This window comes from Cyprinodon tularosa, unplaced genomic scaffold (assembly GCF_016077235.1).
Source record: "Cyprinodon tularosa strain WSP-4 unplaced genomic scaffold, ASM1607723v1 ctg80, whole genome shotgun sequence".
Lineage (NCBI taxonomy): Eukaryota > Metazoa > Chordata > Actinopteri > Cyprinodontiformes > Cyprinodontidae > Cyprinodon > Cyprinodon tularosa.
Genome location: NW_024039563.1, coordinates 332,428 through 357,812, shown reverse-complemented (window position 1 = coordinate 357,812; position 25,385 = coordinate 332,428). Strand labels below are relative to the sequence as shown.

At 39.1% G+C, this 25,385-nt stretch overlaps 2 protein-coding genes across 4 annotated transcripts in view; both read left to right on the top strand.

Moving 5' to 3' along the window:
- Positions 1–6,256, top strand: part of scaf8 (SR-related CTD-associated factor 8) — a 39,696-nt gene extending 33,440 nt beyond the window's left edge. For all 3 annotated transcript variants that reach the window (XM_038271564.1, XM_038271565.1, XM_038271566.1), the window contains 5 exons: positions 194–324; positions 447–588; positions 671–718; positions 831–1,031; positions 2,250–6,256. In XM_038271564.1, the coding sequence (XP_038127492.1) occupies positions 194–324; positions 447–588; positions 671–718; positions 831–1,031; positions 2,250–4,015 (2,288 nt within the window). In that variant the 3' untranslated portion in view covers positions 4,016–6,256. The remainder of the gene's footprint in view (positions 1–193; positions 325–446; positions 589–670; positions 719–830; positions 1,032–2,249) is intronic.
- The window catches only part of tiam2a (TIAM Rac1 associated GEF 2a), a 149,816-nt gene continuing 128,411 nt past the window's right edge, over positions 3,981–25,385 (top strand). The window contains exon 1 of the mRNA XM_038271560.1: positions 3,981–4,029. The gene's annotated coding sequence lies outside the window, so the exon portion shown is untranslated. The remainder of the gene's footprint in view (positions 4,030–25,385) is intronic.

Genomic DNA, 25,385 nt, shown 5'->3' with positions numbered 1-25,385 from the left:
CAGTCAACTGGACTTTGTTTCCAAGTTTGAAGATGTTTTGCTTCCCACCCAGGAAGCTTTTTAGCTTTTAAGTTAGAAAAGCATTGCAAAAAAAAATGTGAAGCCAGAAATTAAAGCAGTGTTTCTGGGTCACTCTGAGGGAGACGGTTGTGAAACTTGTCTGTTGAGTCATTTGTTTTTGTTTGTTTTCCAGAGTGGGAATCCACCAAGACTTCTGAACTATCCAAGGAAGGAACAAGTCAGGTGGTTAGCAGTGAGGCCACAGTGGTATCTAATGCCCAAACCGAGACCTACAACCAGCAGGTTACTATGATGCCTGTACAGGTAATAAAAGTTGTTTTATCCTATTTTCTCTTTCTTCCAAACATACTAGTAGTTTTGTGTGTCAAATGTGTACCATGTAATCTAGCTCTTCTGTTGACTATAAAATCTAATCTTTCATTTAGCTACCAGTGGCCCAAGCGGTTCCTGGTGCCATGGGTTTGGTGCCTCCTACGTTTCCGGTCACGATGAGCATACCTCCTCCAGGCTACGGACCACCGCCACCATTTTTAAGACCCAGCTTCAATGCCTCTCATCCCCCACCAGGTAACTATCCAAACCTAAAACGTAAAATTTTACCTGAATCATCCAGAAAGTCGCACTAACAGTTTTATTTTCCTTGCTATAGGGTATTTGCAGGCTCCACATACAGCGGGGATGGCCTCCGTTACTACATGTGAGTCGTTTGCTCCGAGTTTAGCTTACTTTCTTTCTTTTCCATCTAAAATGACTCATGGGATTCTTTTCCATTTTGAAATAATTGTTTTGTTATTGTTGATAATATATAGCTCTAGTGCAGCCTTCTGTGGCCTCCAACCAAGATGGTGTGATGCCTCCAACTAGCACCATCCCTGGCAGCTTCCTGCCCTCAGGAATACCAGGAAGTGGTGTTTTTAACCCTGTGGGAGTCCAAACTCAGCAGGCCAACAGTGAGAAAATTCCCCCGCCTGCAGAGGGAATGGACGCGGCAGCAGAGCTCACACTACAAGGTGAGATAATAGCAAGGTGTAGTCGGATAATAGAAACAATATATTCTAATTTTTGTAGAAATTGTTATGATTTGTATTCTTCTTTAATATATTGTAGTAGAAACGCCCATATCAGAGGCTATGTTCACCTGTATCTGATCTTTTCATGACAGTATAAACAACACATCCAATTTTTTTTCCAGTGTGACCCAGGCCACTTGGCTTTGTGGTCCTAGATCCAATACGAATCTGATATTTTCAAATGCAACATGTGTTTGAACGGTCGGGTCGCATTCGTCGGACCTGAAAGCCATTAGTAGCCGACAAAGGCCACTATTCTGCGTCTTACTACACAGAAGTGGCAAGAAAAACAACAACCATGGCGGACGATGATGCAGGGAGCAGTATTTATGTTTAACCATATAGAAAATATTGTGTTTTTAAGGTTGGGAAAGATTGCTAGATACTCTCCGGCAAAACCATCCATGTTTACTTCCGTAAACACATACAAGTTGCATATATTTGGAAATGTGAACAGCAATGCAAAAAAATCGTATAACACAAAAAAAAATCTGAATTGAGCATTAAGGCCTGCAGTGTGAACATAGCCAGAGATCAGAATCTGCAGATGTTTACTTCATTTTGATCAGCATTTGGCAGGCTACATGCTGAACAAATAGGCTTGATTAAACAGCGCACACTTTGATGAACAGACATGCTTTCATTAAACATAAATCAGGTAGATGTTAGCGACTTAAGCTTAGCCGGGTCATGATAACTACTTTTGCTGGAGGACAATTTGTTCCAGAAGTTATTGTTATAAATTATAATATTGTCATTGGGTTTGAATCCAAACTTTTCCCACGTTGCAGATTTCATGTTCCGCTCTGAAACAGTTACATGTTTGGTTTTTCAAATCTGAACCAGCATTTATCTGGCCTGTTATGGCTCAGTCACAAGTTCCTCATGGTACATGCTCTATGCTAAAGAAAGGAAGATTGGAAGGGCTAGTCAAGACTGATGCAGCGGAGTAAAAACTTTTTTGTCATCTAGGCTCTGTAGTAGAAAGAGAAATACTAAAGGAAAATAGCCAAGCAAGCAAATAGGAATTATTGAGCTGGTTTAAATGTATTGACTAATTAATTGATTTTCTGCTTTATGTGTTGCTCTGCTTATTACTCATTTTAGATGTGATCCTCAGAAGTTATAACAATTCTTTTTTTTTATCTTTGTTGCCAGGCATGCAGAACGCGGTCCGCAGTGGAATGGGTCTCCTTGGAATGCATCCCTCAGCTTCACTACCCCATCCACTGCATCAAACAGGTCTGAGTGCACCAAGGATGCCGGGTTTGTTGCCCATGGATGTACGACCCAACCTCCTTCAGCCTGGGGCTGCCGCCCGTTTCCCCCTCCTCATGCAGCAGGGCCCTCCTCAGCAGCCCACTGGCCTCCTTGATAACTCCCTTCATCCCCGTCCCAGGCCCCCCTTCCCTCAGATGGACCCGTTTAACAGAGCCCCCAACCTCTCCAATGAAAATGTCTCCAAAACTGAAGATGAGTCCTCCTCTGGTGCTGATGAGGGCAAAGATCAAGACTACCGCTTCCCTCCTATGGAAAAGCCCAGCACAGGCCTTCTGCCTACCCCTCCGCCAGAGCATAGGGAGCCACTTGGAGTAGGTGGGGGGGCTCCAGGAGGAGGAAGACCTCCATTACTCCAAACCCCCGGAGCTCAACCTCAAAGATCCAGCTTAGCGGGCCGTTTGCAGGCGCTGGCAGGATTTACTCCTGATAACCGCTGGAACCAAAGCAAAGGGGACTTTGACGAGCGAGATGGCATGCGTGGAGGACCGCAGCCCCCAGGCGGTCCGAAACGCTTTCAGGATGAGCGCCCCCCACCCGGGCAGAACTTCCCTAACCGCTTTGATAACCGTCCGACGGGTCCAAACAGCGGTCCTGTTGGGGGCCCCCAACCCTGGAACCGCGGAGGCGGACCCAAACCTCCTTTCAATAGTGAAAATCATAAAGATCTAGATGACCGAAGACGTCCGTGGGAGAGACAGAGAGACAGGGATGAACGAGATTTCGACTTCAGGAGAGACATGAACGGTAATCGCCACAACCGCGAGAGAGAGCGGGAAAGGGAGCGGGATAGAGAGCGGGAACGAGGCCGAGAAGCCCCCAGGGAGTCCGAACGTGACAGAGACCATGACAAGGAGAAAGAACGTGGAGGCTGGACGCCTCTTCTGCCGCTACCTGCACCACTTCTTCCTACTCCTCCTCTGAATCCCAATAGGGTGCTTAACCAAGGGAAACCTCTTGCTACTCTTAAATTAAACCCCCAGTTTCCAGCAGTTTTCCAGCCATCTCCTTTGCCCCAAGGTCAGAACAAACCTCCTCTTCTGAGGAGTCCGCCGACCCCCCAGGTTCAGATCAGGTCTCCTCCTCCGTCACAGAACCAGCCGCCTGATTCTGAGACCCACGGGGAAGCTCCTGCTGAAACACCTCAGGCAAAGTCGCCCCCTTCTGCCGGCTCACACCAACAGTCACCTGACAGCAAGACTGCAAACACATTACCAGAACCCCCTGCTCAGTCAGAAACCCCCCCACCAATGCAGTCACCACCTGAGTCCGTCGCCCAGGTGACCACAGAGACCGCTGCATCCCCAGACACTAAGAGGCAACACGACGACTCACCTGTGGGCTTCTCACAGGCTGATGACGAGCCACGAGAGGATAAGGAGGAGGGGCCAGAAAGGGTCCCCACACCTGAACCCCAGTGGGCGAATGGACCAGATCAGGACAGTGTCAATGTGACTGAGCCCACCCCAGAGGCCTCCCCAGAGCCCAGGTCCATCCCAGGCTCTGCCCAGCCTGAAAGTGAAACGGAGCCACGGCATGAGCGCCTGTCGTCTCCTAAGGACCCAAACAATGAACAGAGTGAGCCCCAGGAGGACGCTCCGAGTCAGCCAGTGGTAGACACTGTCACAGACACTGAGGGGACATAATCATCACTCAGTAGGTAAAAGATCATTTTGTAAAGTTGTCTCTTCTTCTCTGTACTCATGTCAGCAAACTACCACCACAGCACGGGACATGACGAATATTGACTCACACCAGTTGTTGTCTGATAAGCAACAACACAAGATTTTATCTCTGACAAATACCAGTGCACTTATATAGACGGCTTATCAGGTGATTTATGGCTAGATTATTGTTTTTGGTTTTTTTGTATTTTATTTCCTTCTTCAGTTGTAAAACCATGCCACACTTTTAATGGTAAGTTTTATCGAATTGTCTGCCAAAATGTTTCACAATTGTATTTTGGAAATTTAGCTTCCTATGGAAGACAGTGGGACGTCCTGGTTGTTCAACAATTCATTTACTGCAGAATATGAGATACTTGAAAACAGCAGCTGTGTCACTACCCGATCCGTAGAACTGATCCGTACCGGAAGAACTGATCCGTACTGGGAAGAACTGATCCATACCAGAAGAACTGATCTGCACGATCGCCTCATTTGCTCATGTGCAAACAGATATCCACCCAGGTCGCCATAAATAATGTCATTATGGTACTAAAAGTATTTATTTTTATCCTTCAATCAATAAATAATGCTACACTGCATTTCTAAAGAATTATCTGGCGACTTTAATGAGAGAATTTGATGCTTTTTGAATTTTAGTTAAACTGCTTGTCTGACAGCATCATGGTACAGGCTCCGAGCAGTTCAGCAAAATATGATTAAACCGCATTTATCTGCATTTAGTTGTGTCCTTCTTAAGATTGCGCACTATATACCATAAGGTTAACATGAAATGACAACACAGAACTCAAAAAGACAAGATTTATGTTTAAATCCTTTAACATATTATAGCTTAGTACGCTTACTACTTTTAAGGAGGAAAAAAATGTAATTTAGGTATTATTTTATACTTAAATCAAGGTGACCTAAAAATCAACACTGGAAAATCGATCTAGAAATGGTGTTAAAATTCTAATTAAGCGTATTTTGCCTTAAGTTGAGTTGGTAAAAAAGATGGTTTGCCAATGGAATGAGTATTTTTACTCTTAATTAGATAATATGCACTTGAAATAAGACAATGCAATTGTGTTTTCTTATTTTAAGTGTAAATTGTCTTGTTTCATTGGCAAAATGTCTCTTTTACCTCCTCAGTTCAAGAGCAAATGCACTTATTTTGAGAAAAAATTACCTATCTAGATTTCTATTTTTTTCCAGTGTGGTTGTGCAAATGGGTTGATCCGGTTCGGATCAGTTCTTCTGATATGGATCAGTTCTTTCGATATGGATCAGTTCTTCCGGTACGGATCGGATAGTGACAGGCTGCTCAACCAATCTGTCTCCTCTGTTAAATGCTGAGAAGTTCTACAAATTAATGCTTTTATCCTGTTGATGAAGACTTCCTGCCTACATAAAATCAAAGCCTAACAGCTGCTTTTAATTTTTTTCTTTGAATTAAAAAAAAAATTTGTTTTATCTCCTAAATTTGACAACAGTGTGTAATTTGTTTCTAATGATCCAGTCACAACAGAAATACTAGTTGGGAGGAAAAGAAAATAAACAGAGCCATGTTCAGATGTTGGGGTGCATATTGTTTTAGTTTGAAATAAACCTGCTTTTTCTGTTTGAAAACACGTGCTTTAGGACTGTTTCTGAACCAGGACCGGTGGAAGAATATGACTGCTTTGCTTTTCAGACTCGTACACACTGTGTGCTGTGACTTCAGTCGATTTGATGAACTCAAGTTGCTGCTATACCATCCATCCACAGAGCGCTTTGTTGGATGCAACCGTGGGACTTTTAGAGTTTAGCTTCTGATGACTTCAGCCTATATGTTTGCCTAAGCTTTTGCTGGGTGACTGTTGATGATGGCTTTGTGCCTTTTTGAATGGATTTGTCATTCCTGATGCGACCCGACGCCTCTGTGTGATGTACACCGGTCTGTGTGCGCAGCTCTGTTTCAGAGGGCTCTCTGAAAAGAACGCCCACCAGCACAGACCTGACTTACCTGCCGATTGAATGCTAGCTGCACAGACTGTACAGCACTCACCTGTGCATGCAGGCCTCCTGTAGCCATCTTTAACCCTCCTGTCTCTCTATCGTTTCATACTTGTAGTGCTTTTCTGTTGAAACATACTACCAGAAATCTATAGTCTGCTGTTCCTCTCAGACGAAATGTCTACTACAGGAGTTGTGATGTTAAATAAAAATTGAAGGTGCATCAGATTTGTTAATCCTGTTATTGTCATATCTTCCAGTTAAAGCGGATCAGATGAACCATTTCACGAACAACACCCAGTGTTTAGCATCAAGGAATAAAAACTAAACTTCAAAGGAAACTTAGATCTAGTATAGTTTATGTATTTAGGTACATACTGTAAAAATTCCTAAGCTTCTTAAATCTTCTTTTAAAAAATGTATGGATTGTGGTTGTCAGATTAATTTACTCACTTCTAACTTAAAAAATTAAGATGGGGGGAAAAAATTAAATTAAGAAACAGATTACGCATGGGCATGATATAAGGTTTTAAATCTGGTTAATGAGTGCAGACACATGCTGGTGTCCTGCTTGTTTCAGTTGAATTAATATTTGAAATACCACCTAGGTAGGTCATCAAGTTCTACAGATAGATCTCAAACATACAGGACAGTGACTCTAGAGGCAAAGTAGAACATAGTTATGCCCCTTCCTTACCTGTTGTTGATGGAAGACTACAAAACATCTCTCTCTCTCTCAAGTAAGGCAAATTAAGCTGTTAGGAAATCAACCAGTAGGTGAAAACATAAAAGTTCATAGTGTGAAACTTGATGGAGGATCAGGAACGTTCTACTATTCAGTTATTGACATCAAAGTTTACAAAAATATTTAAAGGTTTAAAATGACTGAAGATCTCACTTTTATCATTCTTATGGTTTAAAGACCTTCTAAGTGAAGTACCAAGGATGATTTAGCTAAATGATTCCCTCTTTGTAGCAGAATTGCTCCACAATAACTTTACTTCAGTTTCATCACACTAAACAGTTCCTCTTTCCAATTACATCCTTAAAAGTCAAATCAAAGTCCGGGTTTTCCTTACACATCAGTTGTGTATCTAGGTGAAAAAAATTTTTATTTGCTTCGTCAAAACTGTTTTATAAAGTTCCATCACAGGTCCCAAAATACTCAAAAGAATAATTGTTTAGTAAAATCATGTTCAACTTTTATTAATCCACGTCTTGTCGATTATGAAAACCAGCTGATTTAAGCTAGTTAACGTATGGGGAAAAGAGGGAAAAATAACCTTGAACAAATGAAATGGAGATTTAGCTTCATGTTTAATTATTTCTGCACCATATAGACCAGATAACCCAAGTTTTGTTCTCAAACTTCCATTTTTAATAAAACATTCAAATTTCTGCAAAGTCAAGAAATGTATTACATTTGAAAACTTAAATCTGCAAGAACCCCAAGTTTTGCTCACTCCTATGGATTTCTGTTGCTCACAAGAAAAAAAAAACAGCTCCCAATTACTGTTTTTAAGGTTATCTTTTACTACAGTTTACAATAAAGGATCAGGAACTGATTACAATTCCAAAGCTAAGAATTTTCAGCACTAATATTTAATGAGAAATAAAAAAAAAAAAAGAAAAAAGCAAATATTCTGATGATATTTACTAAAAACATTGGTAAATAAGCAAGGTGTTTATCCTTTTCTCGATTCTTCCAGTTGTCAATCTCTAAATGAATACCTTACCGAAGAAACATTGGTAAATCATTAGTATTTGAAATGCTGATTTTAAAGACTGCCAACATGGTTTTTCCTCACTCCACGTGTGTCCATCAGAATCATAACAATAAAAAAACTTTTAGAAACTGCAATGTACAAACATTTTATTTTAAATGTTCATATTAATGGCATTGAAGCCCATGTATTTTAGTCTTAAAGAAATACTGAGAGAATCTCACACTGACACCTGTCTAATCCCTAACAAGAAAATCAACAAAAAAGGTGAAATAATCTGAAACTATTACTAGTTTTAATGTTCATAAATCCACACCCCAAAAAATGTATTTAAAAAAATTCATGGTGTATGATAAATAATCCTTGCTGATTTATTCCAGATTAAAGCAATTCCATCCTTCCATACATTGTTCCTTTGATCAGTAAAGAGAGACCAGGCACTCGATCTTCATAGTATTATTAAACATTTCCTTCCCACTAGGAGTCATTGGATCAAACTTGTAAACAGCCGAGGGGCACGAGCATCTTAACAGCTACCACTCAAGATGATAAGCTCCTGTTGCGGATGTGCAGAAGCAGAAAAAATACACATCTCATACTTACAGAGCAAAAAAAAAAAGTATATAAAAATGAACATTTTGTAGTTAAAACTTGAAATTCAAACAAATGTTTAAATGCTGATGTTTAAATAAAGAAATTAAATGAAGAAATTTCCTAAGAATTCAGAATATTCACAACCAAGTCCTACTGCAAGATCTGCATGATGTAAAGTATGTTAATAACATGCATCAAAGCACTTCTACCCAAATTTAAAATCGAAATATATACACAATTTATTGATTCATAAAAAAGAAATATTTACTAAAACATATACAAAAATAATGAAACAACATTTTTGGTGTGAGATTTAGTGTACCAGATGGCCTTGTTTTTACAGAAGGCTAAACCATTGAAATCTACCTACTGATGCCTACAGAGACATTATATTGAATAAAATAGACTAAAAGAGTCTAGTGTTTCTAAAAGTTGAGGAAAAATAAGTATTTATTGAAAGTAGTTTACTTATTAAAAGATAGACTAGTTCTTATTTGGCTTGTTTGAAAACATTTTAACAAGAAATTAGAATGCTCTAAATTCCTGTTTTGACTTTTAAAGCATTTAATGAGGCCACATAAGGACTAAAATAGTATTCAATAATCACTAAACACATTACATTTCACTACAAGCTACAAAGGTGTTGGTATTTTTCTGTTTAAGCAACTAGAGCATCTAATCAGCAGTCAACCATTTAAAATGTGTTCATTACCAGGATGGTTAAACATAGACCTTAAAGTAGTGTGTATATTTCATAAAAATCCAGCTGGTGCTTAGCTCTGCAAGCTAAAAGGGGAAACAAGGGAGTTTGGTTAGAGTAGATGTTGGCTCCTTCCTTTCAGCGGCTACAGATGGGAGAGAGAGAAGGGCTTTGTCAGCAAACTTGGACCGGTTACTTTGTGCACAAAATAAAAATTCATGTCTACTGTCTACACTAACCATAAAGATGTCTCCTGCCCCACAAGTTATTTGTATTAAAATCAATATAAGATGAGCTGCATCATGTTTTCTCCTAAATTTCACTCTAAAAAGCACAAAACCAAACAGAAAACTGATCTATTTAATTTATCTAATCTGGACAAAGCCTCTATAAAACAAAGTAGGGGTGAAGATCAGCAGAAATAATCAGTTGTGGTCTTTGATTATGATTTGATTCATAAATCTGTTTTCCAAAATCAGGAAGATTGTCTCCTGACCCACCCTCTGAGTTTGACTGAGACTTTAAAATGTATTTACCTAGAAACACACACGTGCAGGAAGCTGGTGCTGTGCTAAAATACATTTTATCTGAAATTAGAAGAACAACGATAATCATATTTTTCCTGACTAGAAGATAAAGTGATATAAAGAGGTTTTATATAATTCAGTTTAGAGGATTAGGGTCAACTTCAGTTTCTCCTCACTTAAATCTTCAGTCTGATTCTCATTTTTTATTGTCATTGATTCTCATTATTACACATAATAGTCTGTCAAGAATGCTTTCCATATCAGGTATGATTTTTAACCCCCTAGCACTGGATCAACTCATCAAAAAGAAGCAGTGTCTGTAGATCCAGTAAAAACAACTCAATGAAGTTCAAACTGATGATTAATCATTAAATGGAGTATAGAGACTCTAAAAAAGGCCTTTAGTTGACAGAGCGACCCATTTAGAGCAGCATTTATACCAAGATTGTAAAAAATATATAAACATTTAGCATTTAAGATAAAAGAAAACAAAAATGCGACATTCAATATGCTCTATCCAGAACTCCTCTAGTGGAAAAGTTTTTGTTTCACCTGGTTTAATAAAAAAAAAAAAATTCTTCTCTAAAGAATCTTTGGCTATATAATTATTAATCGATTCATCAAAAAAATAAACAGATTTATCGATTAGCAAAATAATGGTTAGTTGAGCACTAGTTGTTGGTGCCAGATGCTGGTCTGCACTCATTCTAAACTGAAGACCAATTGTTATTTTCTTGTGCACCCCCATCTTTGCAGAGAATGCCCCTAGAAAAAGAGAAATATCCAGTGAGCAGCAGTTTTGTGGATGGAAATGCCTGGATGATGTGAAGGCGGGAGGATTGGGTTTTGATGACAGATAAGGGAACAGATGTTCAAACAACCATGCATTGCAACAAAGGAGTGTGGGACAGTACCATCTATGAGGGTACAGCATATTGAACCTTGAACCAGATGGGCTTTAACGGCAGAATAATCCATCAGTGACTAATTCTTTGAGCTAAAGACAGGAAACTGAAGCAGAGTTGGCCAGTTTGCAATGCCAGTCCCAGTTTGTAAAAGGTTTTCCTGTTTCAATTAGTCAGATGTTGGGGTTAGAATAAGGTGCAAGCATCAACAAACAAGGAATCAATCCTACCTTGTATTATTTTCTCTTTACCCCCTTATGGCTTGTTAGTCAAATTCAAGCCGTTGTTCTCACTGGAAAAAATAGAAATCTAGATAAGTCATTTTTTTCTTAAAATAAGTGGATTTTTTCTTGAATTGAGAAGGAAAGTGAGACACTTTGTCAATGGAACAAGACAATTTACATTTAAAATAAGAAAAAAAAATTGCATTGTCTTTTTTTAAGGGCTTATTATCTAATTATCGAATTTTAAGAGTAAAAATACTCATTCTATTGGCAGATCATGTTATTTAACTACTCAAATTAAAGGCAAATAAACTTAATTGAAATGTTGACTTAATTCTAGATCGTTTTTGTAGTGCTGTCAGATCAGCATACCAGACGTCAGATTTGCGTTTATCCCTTTAGTTTTGTATGAAAAATACACTTTAAACTACCTCGACGGGCGTCTATCACTTTAGTCATGTACAAAAAAAAAAACAATATAAGGTCAGATCACCATACGCTTCAAAAAAGTTAGTTATTAAATAGTTTTTTTGTACATAACTAAAGGGATACACACCCGTTGAGGTAGTTTAAAGCGTATTTTTCAAACAAAACTAAAGGGATAATTGGGTGTTGACTATGGGTATGCTGGTCTGACCAGCTATGCTCATCTGACAGAACACCGTATTCGAATGCTGCATCCTAATGTTTAATGTCCCCAACATCCAGCTCGATATTGCACCATGTCCTACAGCTCACATTGTGTTTTGGTTTATGCCTTTCCCACCAGATCTCAATTTTCCAGAGTACTTTTAGGATATTTCAAATTAGCACATCTAAATGCCCCTCTAAATGTACCATGCTATCATGTAAATATGTCCAAAATTTCTGAGGAAGGTTTGTGACTCCATCAAAACTGGATCTGATCTGTTAGTACTACTTAAAAAAAAAAAAGTGGTTGGCGAGTCTAAATCCGGGGTAGGTAGTGTCGTTCCCCTAGTGCCACTGCCCTGCAGCTTTTTTGATGCATTCCTGCTCCAACACACCTGAAACAAAAGGTCAGATTACCCCCTTGGCTTAGCAGAAGCCTGGCAGTTTCCCATGTATTTGTTTCAAGTCTGTTGAAGGAAGGATGCATGCAAAAGCTGCAGGACAGTGGCATTTGAGGACTGACATTACCTACCTCTGGTCTAAATGTTAGAAAAATCCATTGCAAAATAGAAAAGCCAACCTAAGATTGACCCACCACTACATCAGGAGCATCAACGTGTTTTTAATCTGTAGGTCAGTTGGGGAAAGGGTCTCCTTATATGAAGTCAATTAGAGGGACTGCTGAGAAATGAATAAATTAATCATAAAATGTTCCAGTCCTTCATTGGCTCAACTTTAAGTTGTGATTTATTGTGGAGGAGACCATTTTTCTGTAATTAGCTCTATTACAGAGTCCTGCTGTTATGATACCTCCACTGTCAGTACCGTGTCTCGCCATATGAGGTCAGTGTGGTACTGTAGCGCCTTCCTGCATAATAAGAGTGCTGTCTGGACTTAAAATCTGCAGTGCTAACCTCTCTCACCTTCTATATCTCTCCTCCTCCTCTGCTAACATAACACATACCTTTGCAGCACATCTGTTGAAACAACATGTTTAGCGTCAAAGCAAAGAAAGTAAAATAGAGGCACATTTGCTCTGCAGTCAACATGCATGAATGTATTCATCAGCTCCTTTTTCTACAGCCCTTTTGGATGAATATCAGTGGGGCGTGATAAATGAATCGAGGTTCTTTAGTTTAAGATTTGGTTCATTTATGCAGGTTTTCACTTGCTGCATTCCTTATTGATTCGGCCTCCCAAAGCCACCTGAATAAAACCATCTCCTGTCTGCTAGGCCCGGATACTCAGACGATGAAAGTCTATGCCAAACGGATAGAAACAGAGGGTCGGTGACCATGAACACATATTCATGTATTAAGACAGAGATGAAGCAAAAGAAAAAGCCAGGCCGTCCATCTTCTGTCCCCCTAGTTATGCAGGAAAGGAATCCCATATCTCAGCTCACACTCTGCCTCCACAGTAATTACTCAACACTATGGGAGTGTGAGTAACTTTTCTCCTTGCTGGCCGGCTCTCCGTTATCAGGCCCAGCAGACTCTCCCAGACGGGGCCAGGTCCAAATGTGCATGGTCAAACTCCAGACGTAGGGTCATAACGATTCCAGCATGGAGCTGCAAATTGATTGAGGGGGTAACGGCAGGTCGCGTTTGTTGTCCCATGGAAACAGAGGTTGGTTGGGAATTCTGGGACAGGTTGGAGGAATGTGTTGTTCCAAACACTCAGTGAAATACTTTGAAAATCCAAGTTTTAAGTCAGTAGTGTTATTGGAATCCAGGATAAGACCTTATTACCTTTGTAACATTAAAAAAACATTGATAATTTGATGGCAGAAATGAAAGTCAATGTAATAACAAAAAAAGGCAACTCACCCGAATATATTAAGAAAAATAAAAAAAGTGCTTCTATAAGTAATTCACAAAAAAGACTCTGAGAGTGAAAGTAAAATTTTTTTTGGTACAATATAACCTTAGAGGCATTAATGCTGATACTGGCACTTAAATGTTTTAGTTTATAAACCTAAATACAGTTGTTAACAAGGCTTATTATCTTTTTAACTTTTCAATTGGCTTTTTACCCTTTTTTTTTTTTTACTTAATATCCAGTAGGTAATATATCATTCAAGGGCTCATCTAATTGGTCAAATGCCAAAATAAGACGTACAGCCATGTAGGAGGATCTCTGCTGAATGGCTGGATATAGATCTTGTGCTTCTAGACCTCACTGAGGGACGGGGGGACTCATTTGTAAGGGTGATAAAAAACGCTAACTTGCTCTATAAAGGGTTCTAAACACAAGTCCTCAGGATTTACACTAAGCAGCATTTATTACCTGCATGCAGCAAAAACAGATTATTATAAATTAATAAACATATCCTACTCTTTAAATAGAAAAAAAACATGATGGTATGTTTTGCTGGGATACAATCTGACACAGAGGACACTGATTGAAGTGATTCCTGTTCAGTTCTTCAGCTGTTTACTACATAAAATCTTCACTATTCTTTATTTTTATAATATGTATCCAATATTTGTAGTTCAGACTAAAATCCATCTTATTATCTTGAGTTGTATCAGTCATAACAGCATTTACCATGCAGACGCCAGCAATATAAAAAAATACTGCTTTTACAAGCATTTTTGTTCTGCAGAGGTTTAATCAAATGACTCTAGTTACCCTCTAATCAACTTCAGCTGAACTTTAGATCAACTGGTGAGAAACGTTCACAGTAAACTACAACATGCACAGTGTTTTTAGAGACTCTAAATCTAGACGTTTTACTGCAGAGTAAGGCTGCCAGAAGCTTCCATTTACAGCACCTTGCTAATTATTCATACTTTTAAAACACTTCTTCACAACAGCAGGAAATGTCTAAACTATATCAATACAAAGTTGCACAAAACCACTAACTTAAAATATTATTTATTCTTTTGGAGTTATATTTTCTTTTAAAAAGTCATTAGGATGGTATGGATATTGATTTAATACCTAATTCTAGTCTAAAAGTTGAATTTTTTTTAAGGGAACTTTAGTAAACAATCAAGAAGATCAGTGGAGACAGCAGATATGCCATGGCTAAAGTTGTGAATAGATGCATGGTAACTAAATATGATCCAAACTTTGAACAGTTTTTAACAACAGAGGATTGTGCAGTGGCTTTCCAAAGATTTAGTCGGGCTCTCCATAAATCTAGCCTCTATGTAAAGGTGCAGACCATTATAGTTAGTTTTTTTTCAGCTGCTAGAAGGCCTGTTTGTACACAAGTAACAGGGAAAAAGGTGTGGTCTAATGAGACCAAAATTCAACTTTTTGGCCTATAGCTGATGGTTATGCATTGTGAAAAATAACTAATAATAATACTTTTTTTTTTTTTTCAAAGGCGCCTTTCTGGACACTTCAGGTCACCGTACAAAAGATAAAAATACAATAGCATAGACAAAGATAAAACACAGAATAAAACCATTTAAAAATACAAAGGCTGGGAAATTAATATTAAAGGTGTAAAGATTCTACATTTTGTTATATACACTGATTCTTAAAAAAAAGTGGAAAATACCTGCTTCACAAATGTTTTGTGGCCATCAAAATGCTTCACTGTTATTCTATGGGTCAAAGAGTAAAGCAAAGCATAGTAAAAGCATTTGGCACATTTGGAGAGGTTTGGAGACGCTGGTGACACCAAAAGTTGAAAACCCCACAGCTCTGGAACTGTTGTAGTTAGAGGTCTGAAATTGTCAATTTGTTGTTGACCTGATGTAGAACAAATATAATACAATGAGACCTCAAGAATGTCTTTATTACTGCTGTTCAAGAAAGACCTATCATTTCTAAGAAAGAAAAAAACAACTTTGAGTCCTGTTTGAACTGATGCAACTTGGTCTGTGTTCTACTCATCCAATTTTAATTTATATATTCAGAAACTAGATTGTGTTAGCTTTCAAATAATCTATTGCACATGCAATTTGGGCATACAGTAAGTAAGCTGCAAAGGGAGCCAGTGGAGGTGTCAAAGACCCGGGGTGATGTGGTGGATAGAGGGAGCAATAATAATGCGAGCAGCTGAGTTCTGGACCAGTTGGAGTTTATGGAGTAATTTTTGAGGAAGGCCAAAGACGAGAGAGTTACAATAGTCCACTCAGGACGCCACAAGGCTGTGGACCAGGATGGCAGCAGTGTGAGGAGTAAGAGAGGGATGGAGGCGGTTGATGCTTCTTAAGTGGAAGAAGGCAGACTGGATAATGTTATTGATATGGCATTGAAAGGATAGGGTGCTATCAAGGATGATACCCAGACTCTTAACCTGGGGGGGCGGTGACATGGAGGAGCTGTCAATAATAAAGTGGGAAGCTGATTTAGTTCCAATAAGGAGAACTTCAGTTTTACTACTATTTAATTGAAAGAAGTTGGTGAACCAGGCTTTTATTTCAGAGAAGCCACCTGTGACGGAGGCGGGCGGAAGAGAAGATGATGGTTTTGTGGTGAGGTAGAACTGGGTGTCATCAACTGTCCAAATACACCACATGCTAAAATATTATAATGGTATTTAGCTCTGCAGAGGCTTTTATTTAGCAGGTACAGAGAAACTGGTTGAAGCTCACAGGAAGATGTCAGTTTGGGTGGAAGTTGGTTGAGGATCCAACTGCAGAGACAGAAAGAGGCAGAGATGAGTCTTTGTTGATTTAATGCAGATTCAAGGCAACAGAAGCAAAAGTCCAAAAAAACAGAAGACGTGAGGGGAGTTCTTGCCGATTTATTTGATGTGGTAGAAACAGAAGAATGAATCCAATAAACAACAGGAAGGGAAATCAGGAACCAAAACAGAGAGAACATTCAATAGGAATGAAGTGATGAAGATAAACCAGCACTGATGAACTGCAGAGGAGGATTATATATGGAAGACAGAACCAAGAGTGGAGTAATCAGTTAATTGGGAGCAGGTGTGAACAGAAGCAGCTAGAAAGGTGCTAAGGTGAAAGTAAAAGGGAACCACGGAGCAACAAAGATAAACCAGGGAAAACAGGGTTTAACTGTAACTAGAAAAGAACTTAAATAAAGCTAAAGGGGAATAAAACTAATGACTAAAAAATAAAGATTACCCAAGGGGAAACTAGAGGATAAGAGAAGGAACTAGAGATAATTGAAGCCATGGAAAACATAACCTAACGATAAGAGAAACCCAAAATGAAAACTTACACAGTAGCAAAAAAGTGTAGTGGCAGATCATGACAGAGGATAGATGGAGCAAAATAAAAGGTGCATTAGAAGAGAACCTGTTAGAGGCTGCAAAAGCGTAGAACAACAATAAACATATAACCAGAACCGCAATGCTTTAGTCCCTCAGATGGGAGGAGATTACCTGTTAATAGAGGAAAAACCTTTTGATGATGTAGTAAGGACCGAGACGATCCATAGTAGAGATCTGTGAATGAGTAATTACATCATCAACTTATTAAACTGGTGAAGATTCTCAGTCATCCAGGTCATTCCAAAAAAAGTAAAATTTGGACAAAGTCAATAGGTTGTTTGAGAGGGGCATGAAGGAATCCATCTATGTTAAGAAAGAAAATCCAACCTTAAACAGGGGGGTTGGACTTAGATTTCAGCTTTCAAAAACCTACAATGCAGCGATAGAGTCATCAGTGATATCATCGCAACCCTCAGCCCCATAGAGGGGACCAAAACACCTCTTTCAGAGACATAGACAGGTATCGGGTATTACAGGCTGACAAAGAACTCAAATGACCCCCATTCCAAAGGGATGGACCCGTACGTCCGGTTCCATTTGCATGTTTTCTAAGCCAAAACAAGGCTTCGTATGTCTACTCTATAAGGCCTCGAACTCAACGCTATTTCTGACATTTTGAATTGAAAAAGCTTCCTGGATGGGAAGCGAAACATCTTCAAATTTGGAAACAAAGTCCAGTGGATTGTTTTGAACTTTATTTTTGGAAACTCAACTTATTAACTTTCATCTCTTGACCGAAAGCACTATGTTTATATCAGTCACACAGCTGAAGCGGGCGTCTGTTGCTCTCACCGTGGGTTTTTAACAGAATGGATTTAACAGAGATCAAACCAAGCCTGCCTGATGCACCAATTTAATCACCAGATGTGAATTTGTTATAAAAAAAAACAGCTTTTAAATAAAAGAGTTGGATCAATTATGTGTCACACTCTCCTACTTTGTGTTTGTCTATCAAATATCTATGGAAAAAAAGTGAATTCATCTTTATAGCTGTATAATAGAATTTGGAAAAGAAATTATCAGGGGAATGAATTATTTTGGGAGGAACAGTAGTGACCCTGTTTGTCTTTCAATCCAGGCTCACAGAGGCAGAAACATATTCTTGTTCTTACAGCTGTTGACTGTATCTTATCTTTCCTGCTGGTTGCTCCTTTGTATCACTAAACACATATCAACCGTTTACACATGACTGCCTGCAGAAAGAGGCAATCCTAATCACCTCTGACATCCCACGTGTTTTTGCTTCTTGTCTTTGGATGTCTGCTCGTTTCAAGGGGGGGGGGGGGGGGGGGGGGGGGGGGGTGATGGGCCCAGAGCCACCAGGACGCATGAGTTACTGGTGACCGCTGCTGGAAACACAGGGACCAAAATGGAAAAAACGAAAGTTGCCAAGGAGACAGTAACAAGAAACAAACACTCTCTGATTTCCGTCCAGCCGTGATTCACGGCAGGCAGACAGCAATCCGTTTCTTTTTTGTTTTGTGAGTGTGTAATCGGGGTGACAGGGGAGCTTATTAAATCTGCCAGCGCAAACGAGGACTATGCATGTTTGTTTGGGGGGGAAGGTGGCTGAGTTAGGAGGGGATATGCAGAGGAGCAAGGTGTGCAGAGATGCTGAGCAAGCAAAGGCTCCTTGACAGTGAAGCAGTGAAAATGAGGGGGAAACCAGGAGAGATAAAATATATCAGGGCAGAGAGGCAGGTGCTGGCTGCAGCCTCCTGCAGACCTTTTCACTGACAGAAGGCAGCCCTATATTCATTTATGGCGGCTCTACCCCCTTCTTCCCCTGCGCTTACAGGGTGCAGCATTAATGCACTGCAGGAGTTTTATTTCTCCTTTATTCTCATCCAGTCTGTCGCCTCCTTTCACAAGTCTGTCATCATTCAGGAAACCTTATAAAAGCTGGTTATTAAAGGCTGACTCAGCTCCTTCCTGCAGATGTGACACCTGTCTTATCAGCCACAAAAAATAAGCCTTATTGTTTCCATAGGTACCTGCCCACACATGAACAAACAGTTCATATTTGTTCGCCTCCCCAGGACCTCCTCTCCTCCCCCCTTCTGTGTGGACTGTTAGAAGCAGCTAGCTGATAATTAGCCTTGAAGGCCTCCCAGTTGTCTGCTGTTTTGTTTGCGATGGTAAAGGAGCAGATTCCCTCCTGAGTCGGAGGCGTCAGTGAGAAGGGTGCACATGTGACGGAGCAGACGGTGTCAAATTAGGAAGGTAGGAAATTCCTGACTCACCAGAATCATGAAGGACCAGGTGGAGCCGGAGGATGTTGACAGATTTATTGAGATTAATGTAGTACAAGGAAACCTGATGCACTGATTCTTAGGTGAGACACTTAAAACTGGATTTTAGGTGAGAGACAGCTAAGAAAATTAAGTGGTTTACATGCAGATACTGAACTAGAGCTAAGCAATATTCAATGTAGTAAATTTTTAAAGCAATAATTTCTAAAGAAAAAAAATATATATTCTCAAGGGTGTTGTGGTTCTGAAACAGTTTTACCAGGGGGGTGCAATGTTTTTTATGGTGGAACAAAGAAAAAGATTACTTAAAACCAGAAACACAGAGCGATAGTTCACTCTGTGAACATAGATTAAAAACATAGATAGTGATAGCAAAGTTTAGTTGAAATTTACTTGAAAACTAAAAGTGCTAAAACCCTATATAATTTTAAACCACTTTTTTTTGGTCCAAAGGACCAATCAGTTACAGTTTCTGTTAGGGTGACCAGACGTCCTCTTTTTCCTGGACATGACTTTCATAACTAAAAAAAATGTCTGGGAGGAATTTCAAAATCATTTGGGATTTTGGTCGACTACAGCGCAGCAGTACTGAGCCATGAGCTCCCGGGGCTGGATCGGAAACTCCGGTGGACGGGGGGAGGGAGCCAGCGGGGGACGGAGCGACCGAACCCGACCTGCTGACAGTAGCCACGGCCCCGTCCTCCTTTTCAGAAACCAAAATCTGGTCACCCTAAATTCTGTGCATTACAAAAAAAAAAAAACAAAGGTATCACATCTTTAGTACAGGGGCCACAATAGGGTCCAGGACCAGTTTTACAGGGGCACTGACCCCTTTTGGCTCCTGTCTAGAACCGGCCATGTCTCAAGGGACTTTGAAATACAACAAATTCATACAGTCAAATTTGCTTCCAGTTACACCCAGTCCATCCAGATAATACAGTCAAATTCCTTCAATAAGTGCCATATTTTATATATATATATATATATATATATATATATATATATATATAATAACAGCAACATTATATAGGTTTTTTTTTCAAGTAAATTTCAACTAAACTTGTAATTCTCACCTGTTATATCAGGGTCTCCACTACTGTGAGTGGCTATTTAGCTCTTTTGTTGTTATAAACGCAGAACGATCTTTCTGTGTTTTTGGTTTTTGGTTTATATATATATATATATATATATATTTAAATATACAGATGCACTTTGCCATGACTAGTAACAAAAGAATTAAAAGATTGCACCTTATTATTGGATATAATTAGCTATTTGGTTTTACATTGCTTTGTCAATTAATATAAAAACATCCTTGCAAATGCATCCTTATTCTTGATCAACATATTTCAAAATGTCCATAAGCCAGTCTTCATTGTTTGTAATTAAGAAATGACCAAAACAATGATTATAAATCTAAAAACAGCAGCGTATTTCTTCCCTCCCCCGATAGTCTCACACACACAGTGGCTGTGTGGGTTTAGAAGTGGGAAAGCTCCGACATAAAGCTGCACGTTGTGCTGCAAGCTGAGATGTTGGTGAAAGTTCCCACTGGAGCAGCTGCTGCCGCACATCAGCAGCCTAATGTAATGTGATATAAACAGTTTGTGCTCTGCTATGTCCATTTTAAACTCATGTTTCATTTAAGTTACGCTCAGTCTCATATCTACTGTCATAGCTGGAGAGAGTTGTTCTAATAGTTTCTCCTTTCCGTGTATTTTATTAGGAATGTTGGATTGAGTCATTAGGCACAGCTGAATGAATTAGTTACTGTTTTTAAAGGATTTAAAGGAAATAGTATTAATGCACATGTAAAGAAGAACATTTTCTACTAAATATGAACAGAGCCCACAAGCTGTGTGGAAACTCTAGAAAAAATGTTCTGCCTGCTACAATATGGCCTCCTGCGATGTTGCCTCAGGGCCTCCACATACTTCACCATGTTTGCGTGCTCAAGCTGTTGGGACCTTGCTGATGTGCCCATATTTATACTGTAACTGGGTTAGTTGGACCACAGTTTGCACTACATCCTAATGGCTGACAATAATGCACAGCTTTCTTTTTAAAGAAGAAGGAATAAAAATGCCTCAGGGTAAATCAGCAGATCTTCTCCAATTCTTTTTAAACAAGGAATCTGGGTTGTTGGTTTGATTTTAAACAGTAAAGTAGTTTAATCCTGTCTGGTGTGGTCAATTCAGGGAAATAAATCCACATTTTCCCCACTTCTCTCATTCTCCTTAATTTCAGAAATGACTTGTATTTATCTGCATGTTTTTGATGAGTTTCTCTGGTTTAAACTGGATTTGAGGAGACCTTCAGCATCTCAACCAATGTAACCTGTTTCAGTTGCTGGAATCAACTGCTAGGTTTCTAACCAACAAGATCAATACTACATCTGCCTGCATGCGAAGCTTGACTGTTTGACATTTAGTAATGGAATACAAAACATTATTACCGCCTTAATATTACATTAATATTTATGTGACTAAAAACACAGTCTCTTATTTGTACAGTTTTGTAAAGGTCTAAAGTCTAAAGGTTCATCTTAAAAGAGGATATAAAAGTGAAGTGAAATTATTTTGATTACTTTCTAACTAAAAAAGTAAAATTCAAATATTATAACTTTATTGATATAAAGGCAATGGTATTATTGCATTTATTCAGAATCATTAAGTTTTTTTAGCTTAAAGCCAATAAAAAATTTAAATGTAGATGGTATTTTTCAAGAGAATTAAGTATATTACTTAGGACCCATTAAAAAAGAGAACATTTTTAACAGAAATGTTATGTTATGGTGTAAAGAGTAATGGAAAAGGCTGCTTATTTAACACCTGTTCACAATCAAGGTCTGTCTTTAACAGTAGGGTGTGTTAGAATAAAGCAATAGGTGTAGAATCTGGGTCTTCTCAGAGGGATTTATGAAATTAAATCAGTAGAAAGTTTAGAGGAAGGAAAAAATGTAGTAGAAAAGGATCTACAAGAAAAGAAGGACTGGAATTAAATGCAAATGTGTGCAAGTCAAATGGTCCCCGAGGCTGGAGGAAGATGTAGGATGCAGAGAAAAACATTTGCTTGAACTGAAGTGATGAAAAAAAGTATTTAAAGGAAATGGTATTAATGCAATATAATATAATGTGTTATTGACTTTTTATCAGTGCAGGCTTCCAGTTTTTCCATTGGAAACCTATTTTATAAATGAAATCATGCAACATGATCTTTGTACAAATCTTACTGTAAATCTAGTTGCTGAGTAGCTCTGAATTTGACACAAAATAAAGGCCATGAAGCAAAATGTACACTTCTGTAGCTTTACAGTGAGAATAAGATCAGGAAACTCAGTTTACCAAAGATTTCTCATGACTGCTTTTTGTGGTGGGCAGCCCCAGATGACACGTAATCCTGTCTTATGGAAACTAGATGGATTGTGCAGAAAAGCTGCTGCAGAGAAACTGATTCTTCACACATTTGGTAGCAGAAGATCAGACCCAGCCAACTTCCAGGGAGTAGTTAACCCCCCTGTGGCTCTCTTCAAACCTCCATCCCGATTCTCGTGTTTAAGTCGGAGCGAGTATGTGAGGAATTTTGTCGATATCACCCATGAGGGTTTCCATGCCATCCCTCTGATGGACATTAAACATTCATGTTCATATTTATTAATGACCAGCAGGCAGTGGGGATCCGCATGCTGTCACATAATTTAACACATGCAGCAGTTTCCTTTCGCACAAATTTTCACTTTTTTCTCTTTAATGCGTTTTTTTTATGATATATCCTTACATCCACACAGGAAATAAAAACAGCCCCTTGTATCTCCTCCATTAACGCACTCTCCTTTCTTTTATCATGCTTTTACTTATTTAAACCTTAAAGGTTGTGCTTGATTGTATCTATGGATACGCTTCTCTGTGAGAATGAAAACGAACATATTTCCTGTCTCTATGGCCTGATCCTCATCCGTCCCCAGGGTGGAGGGATGAACAGTGGACCTGGCTGAGAACATCTGTGACGGGCAGCCCCAGCAGAGACGGCAGTGACACTTCCCATCCACAGCAGATGTCACACCAGCAGTGTGTGTGTGTGAGCGATAGAGTGAGTGAGTGAGTGAGTGAGTGAGTGAGTGAGTGAGTGAGTGAGTGAGTGAGTGAGTGAGTGAGTGAGGGTGTTTTAGGCTTTAGCAGTTTGTGACCTAGAGGAGCTGTTGAGGAAACTCTGAATCTCTAACATCCTGTCTTCTTGTTGATCTGTTTTTGTCATTTTATAAATTTCCTCTGTAGAGATCAGATGAATATTAATAGATACAAGCTGCCGCCTTACCTAAAAGTTGAGCTTTATTAAATTTGCAGTGCTACATTTTCTTTTACTTCTGAGTTTGCTCCTCTTCGCCGCACAGACGCTATTAGTCCTCCTCTAATGTGACATAAAAAGTATGCTTGCTTTGCCCCACAGACTCTGAAAATGAAATGACAAATGAGGGATGAGCAGAGTAGTGCTGATGCTGCACTCCTTACACCCGACCATCTGATTCTGGGGTTGGTACCCCCCCCCCCCCCCCCCACCCCCCCTCCATTTACTCTCATTATTCTCTCGCTCCACTTCCTTTTTATATCCCTTTTTTTGCCCTTTTTGCCATTTTTGTCTGTGGTACTTATGTGATCCCTCCATCACTCCATGCCCTTCTCTCCTTCCCCCTCACCTCTTTTCAGCTTTTTTCCTCACTAAAACAAGTCACAGCCGGTTTAAATTCCCTGTTAACAGATCTCCACAGAGGGAGTTGATCCCCGATCATGAATCCAACTAAAAATACACTTTTCATCATACTGGAGAGGATGGAGAGCTGTGAATTACTCCTGCAATTAAAGCAATCATGTGAACCGCCTATTAACATTTATTTTTTTTTAAATCTTTTTGAGAAAGAAAGGGTTTCATTTCCTACTTTGGATAAAACGGTCATCTGTTTGTATGCTATATGTACTGTACGTTTTCTTGTTGTTTTTTCGCATAAAAATAACGCCTGTTCCATCATATTTAAGTTTTTGATTATACCATTTCATGTGTTTTACTGGGCTTCTGCCTAATATATAAAAAGAAAGTAGATGATGGATGGATGGATGGATGGATGGATGGATGGATGGATGAAGTAGAACATAGATGTGAAGTATATAATAAAAACATTAGAGATAGAAATATAAAGTTAGAAGGAGTGTAGTTCATAGTTTGCCATGTGGGCATGTAGGGGTTACAGAAAAGGTCTAAGATGATGGTCTGATCAGATACTACTTTAAGGGTAAAGTTTTATTTATTTATTTTTCTCTCAACATGCAAAATATTGGAAACCCTCCCTAGAGAAGCTCCTCTTGTTTCTGAAAATCAGCAGTGTTAGTGTCATGGTGTGGGCCTGGTGTGGTTTCACCCCCATTGAATAGTCTATGAATTGAAGCTTGAAGCTTTGCAATTATTCTTTGTTAAAGCAAGACTATAAAGAGGGGTCAGGGTGTGGTTGCAGCTGGAGTGGAGAGATGCTTGTCACACATCTTGTTTTGGTTTACAAACAGAGCTCAGCACCCAATAACACATAGTAGAGTAATTTCACTTATTGCTTCTGTAAAGGTACATTTAAATTAGTTTACTTTGAGATCTGTTATCCTAAATACCTTTAGTCTCAACTACTGCAAGGTAAGAATCATGGAGTCACAGTGGGGAGTGTTGGCCTAGTGGTTAGAGCATAGAGCTTGGAACCCTGAGGTTGTAAGTTCAAAACCCACTGCCACTCTGTGTCTCTGAGCAAAGACCCTTAACTCCACACTTCTGCCCGGGCAGCCCACTGCTCCCCAAGGGGATGGGTTAAATGCAGTGTAATGACAATAAAAACCTGGGAAAAAAATAATAATTTGTGACATCCACACAGCAAAGAAACACCCAGGCTGATAAACTAAAGTTGTTCTAGATCTGCCAATCAAGTCCTCATGTCCTTACATCCTGCAACTTTTAGATGAAGCCCTTCTGCAAAACATTTGAATCTAACAGCAAAAATCCCCCAGCATGTCATTTAGCTCTACACAGGCGTACTAATGAGCCATTCTTTTGATTCAGTTTCATTTAGATTCAGTTTCATTATTAAGTAGCTCTTAACCCTTTAAAGCCCGATCCAAGAATAAAACGAAACAGAAAATTACTTTTTTTTGGTTTGAAGTCCTTATTTGGCCTTTTAACAAAATATGTAAAAAGAAAAAACAGAAATACATTTTTGATATTAATAATTTATTACTATGCGATAAGTCGAGATTATTTTTTTGTGTAGTCTTCTGCCCTCTTTTATCAGGTATATCTGATTGTGTATAATTTTGAGCAAAGTTTTTACCATTAAATTATGCAAAAGGTGTCAAACGCAAAACATTTCAGAGACCGTATGTATCAAGTATGATACATTTGGCATTACAGGGTTAAGGACTCAACTTAGGCCCTCCTGCTTTAGAAAGCGAAATAGATCAAAACCTCTAGAGAGAAACTCTACTAATCCTGAAATCCTTAGAATGCTATGAAACAGTGTGATTCAGAAATAAAATCCAAGCTTGGCAAATAAAAAAACAAACAAACATGA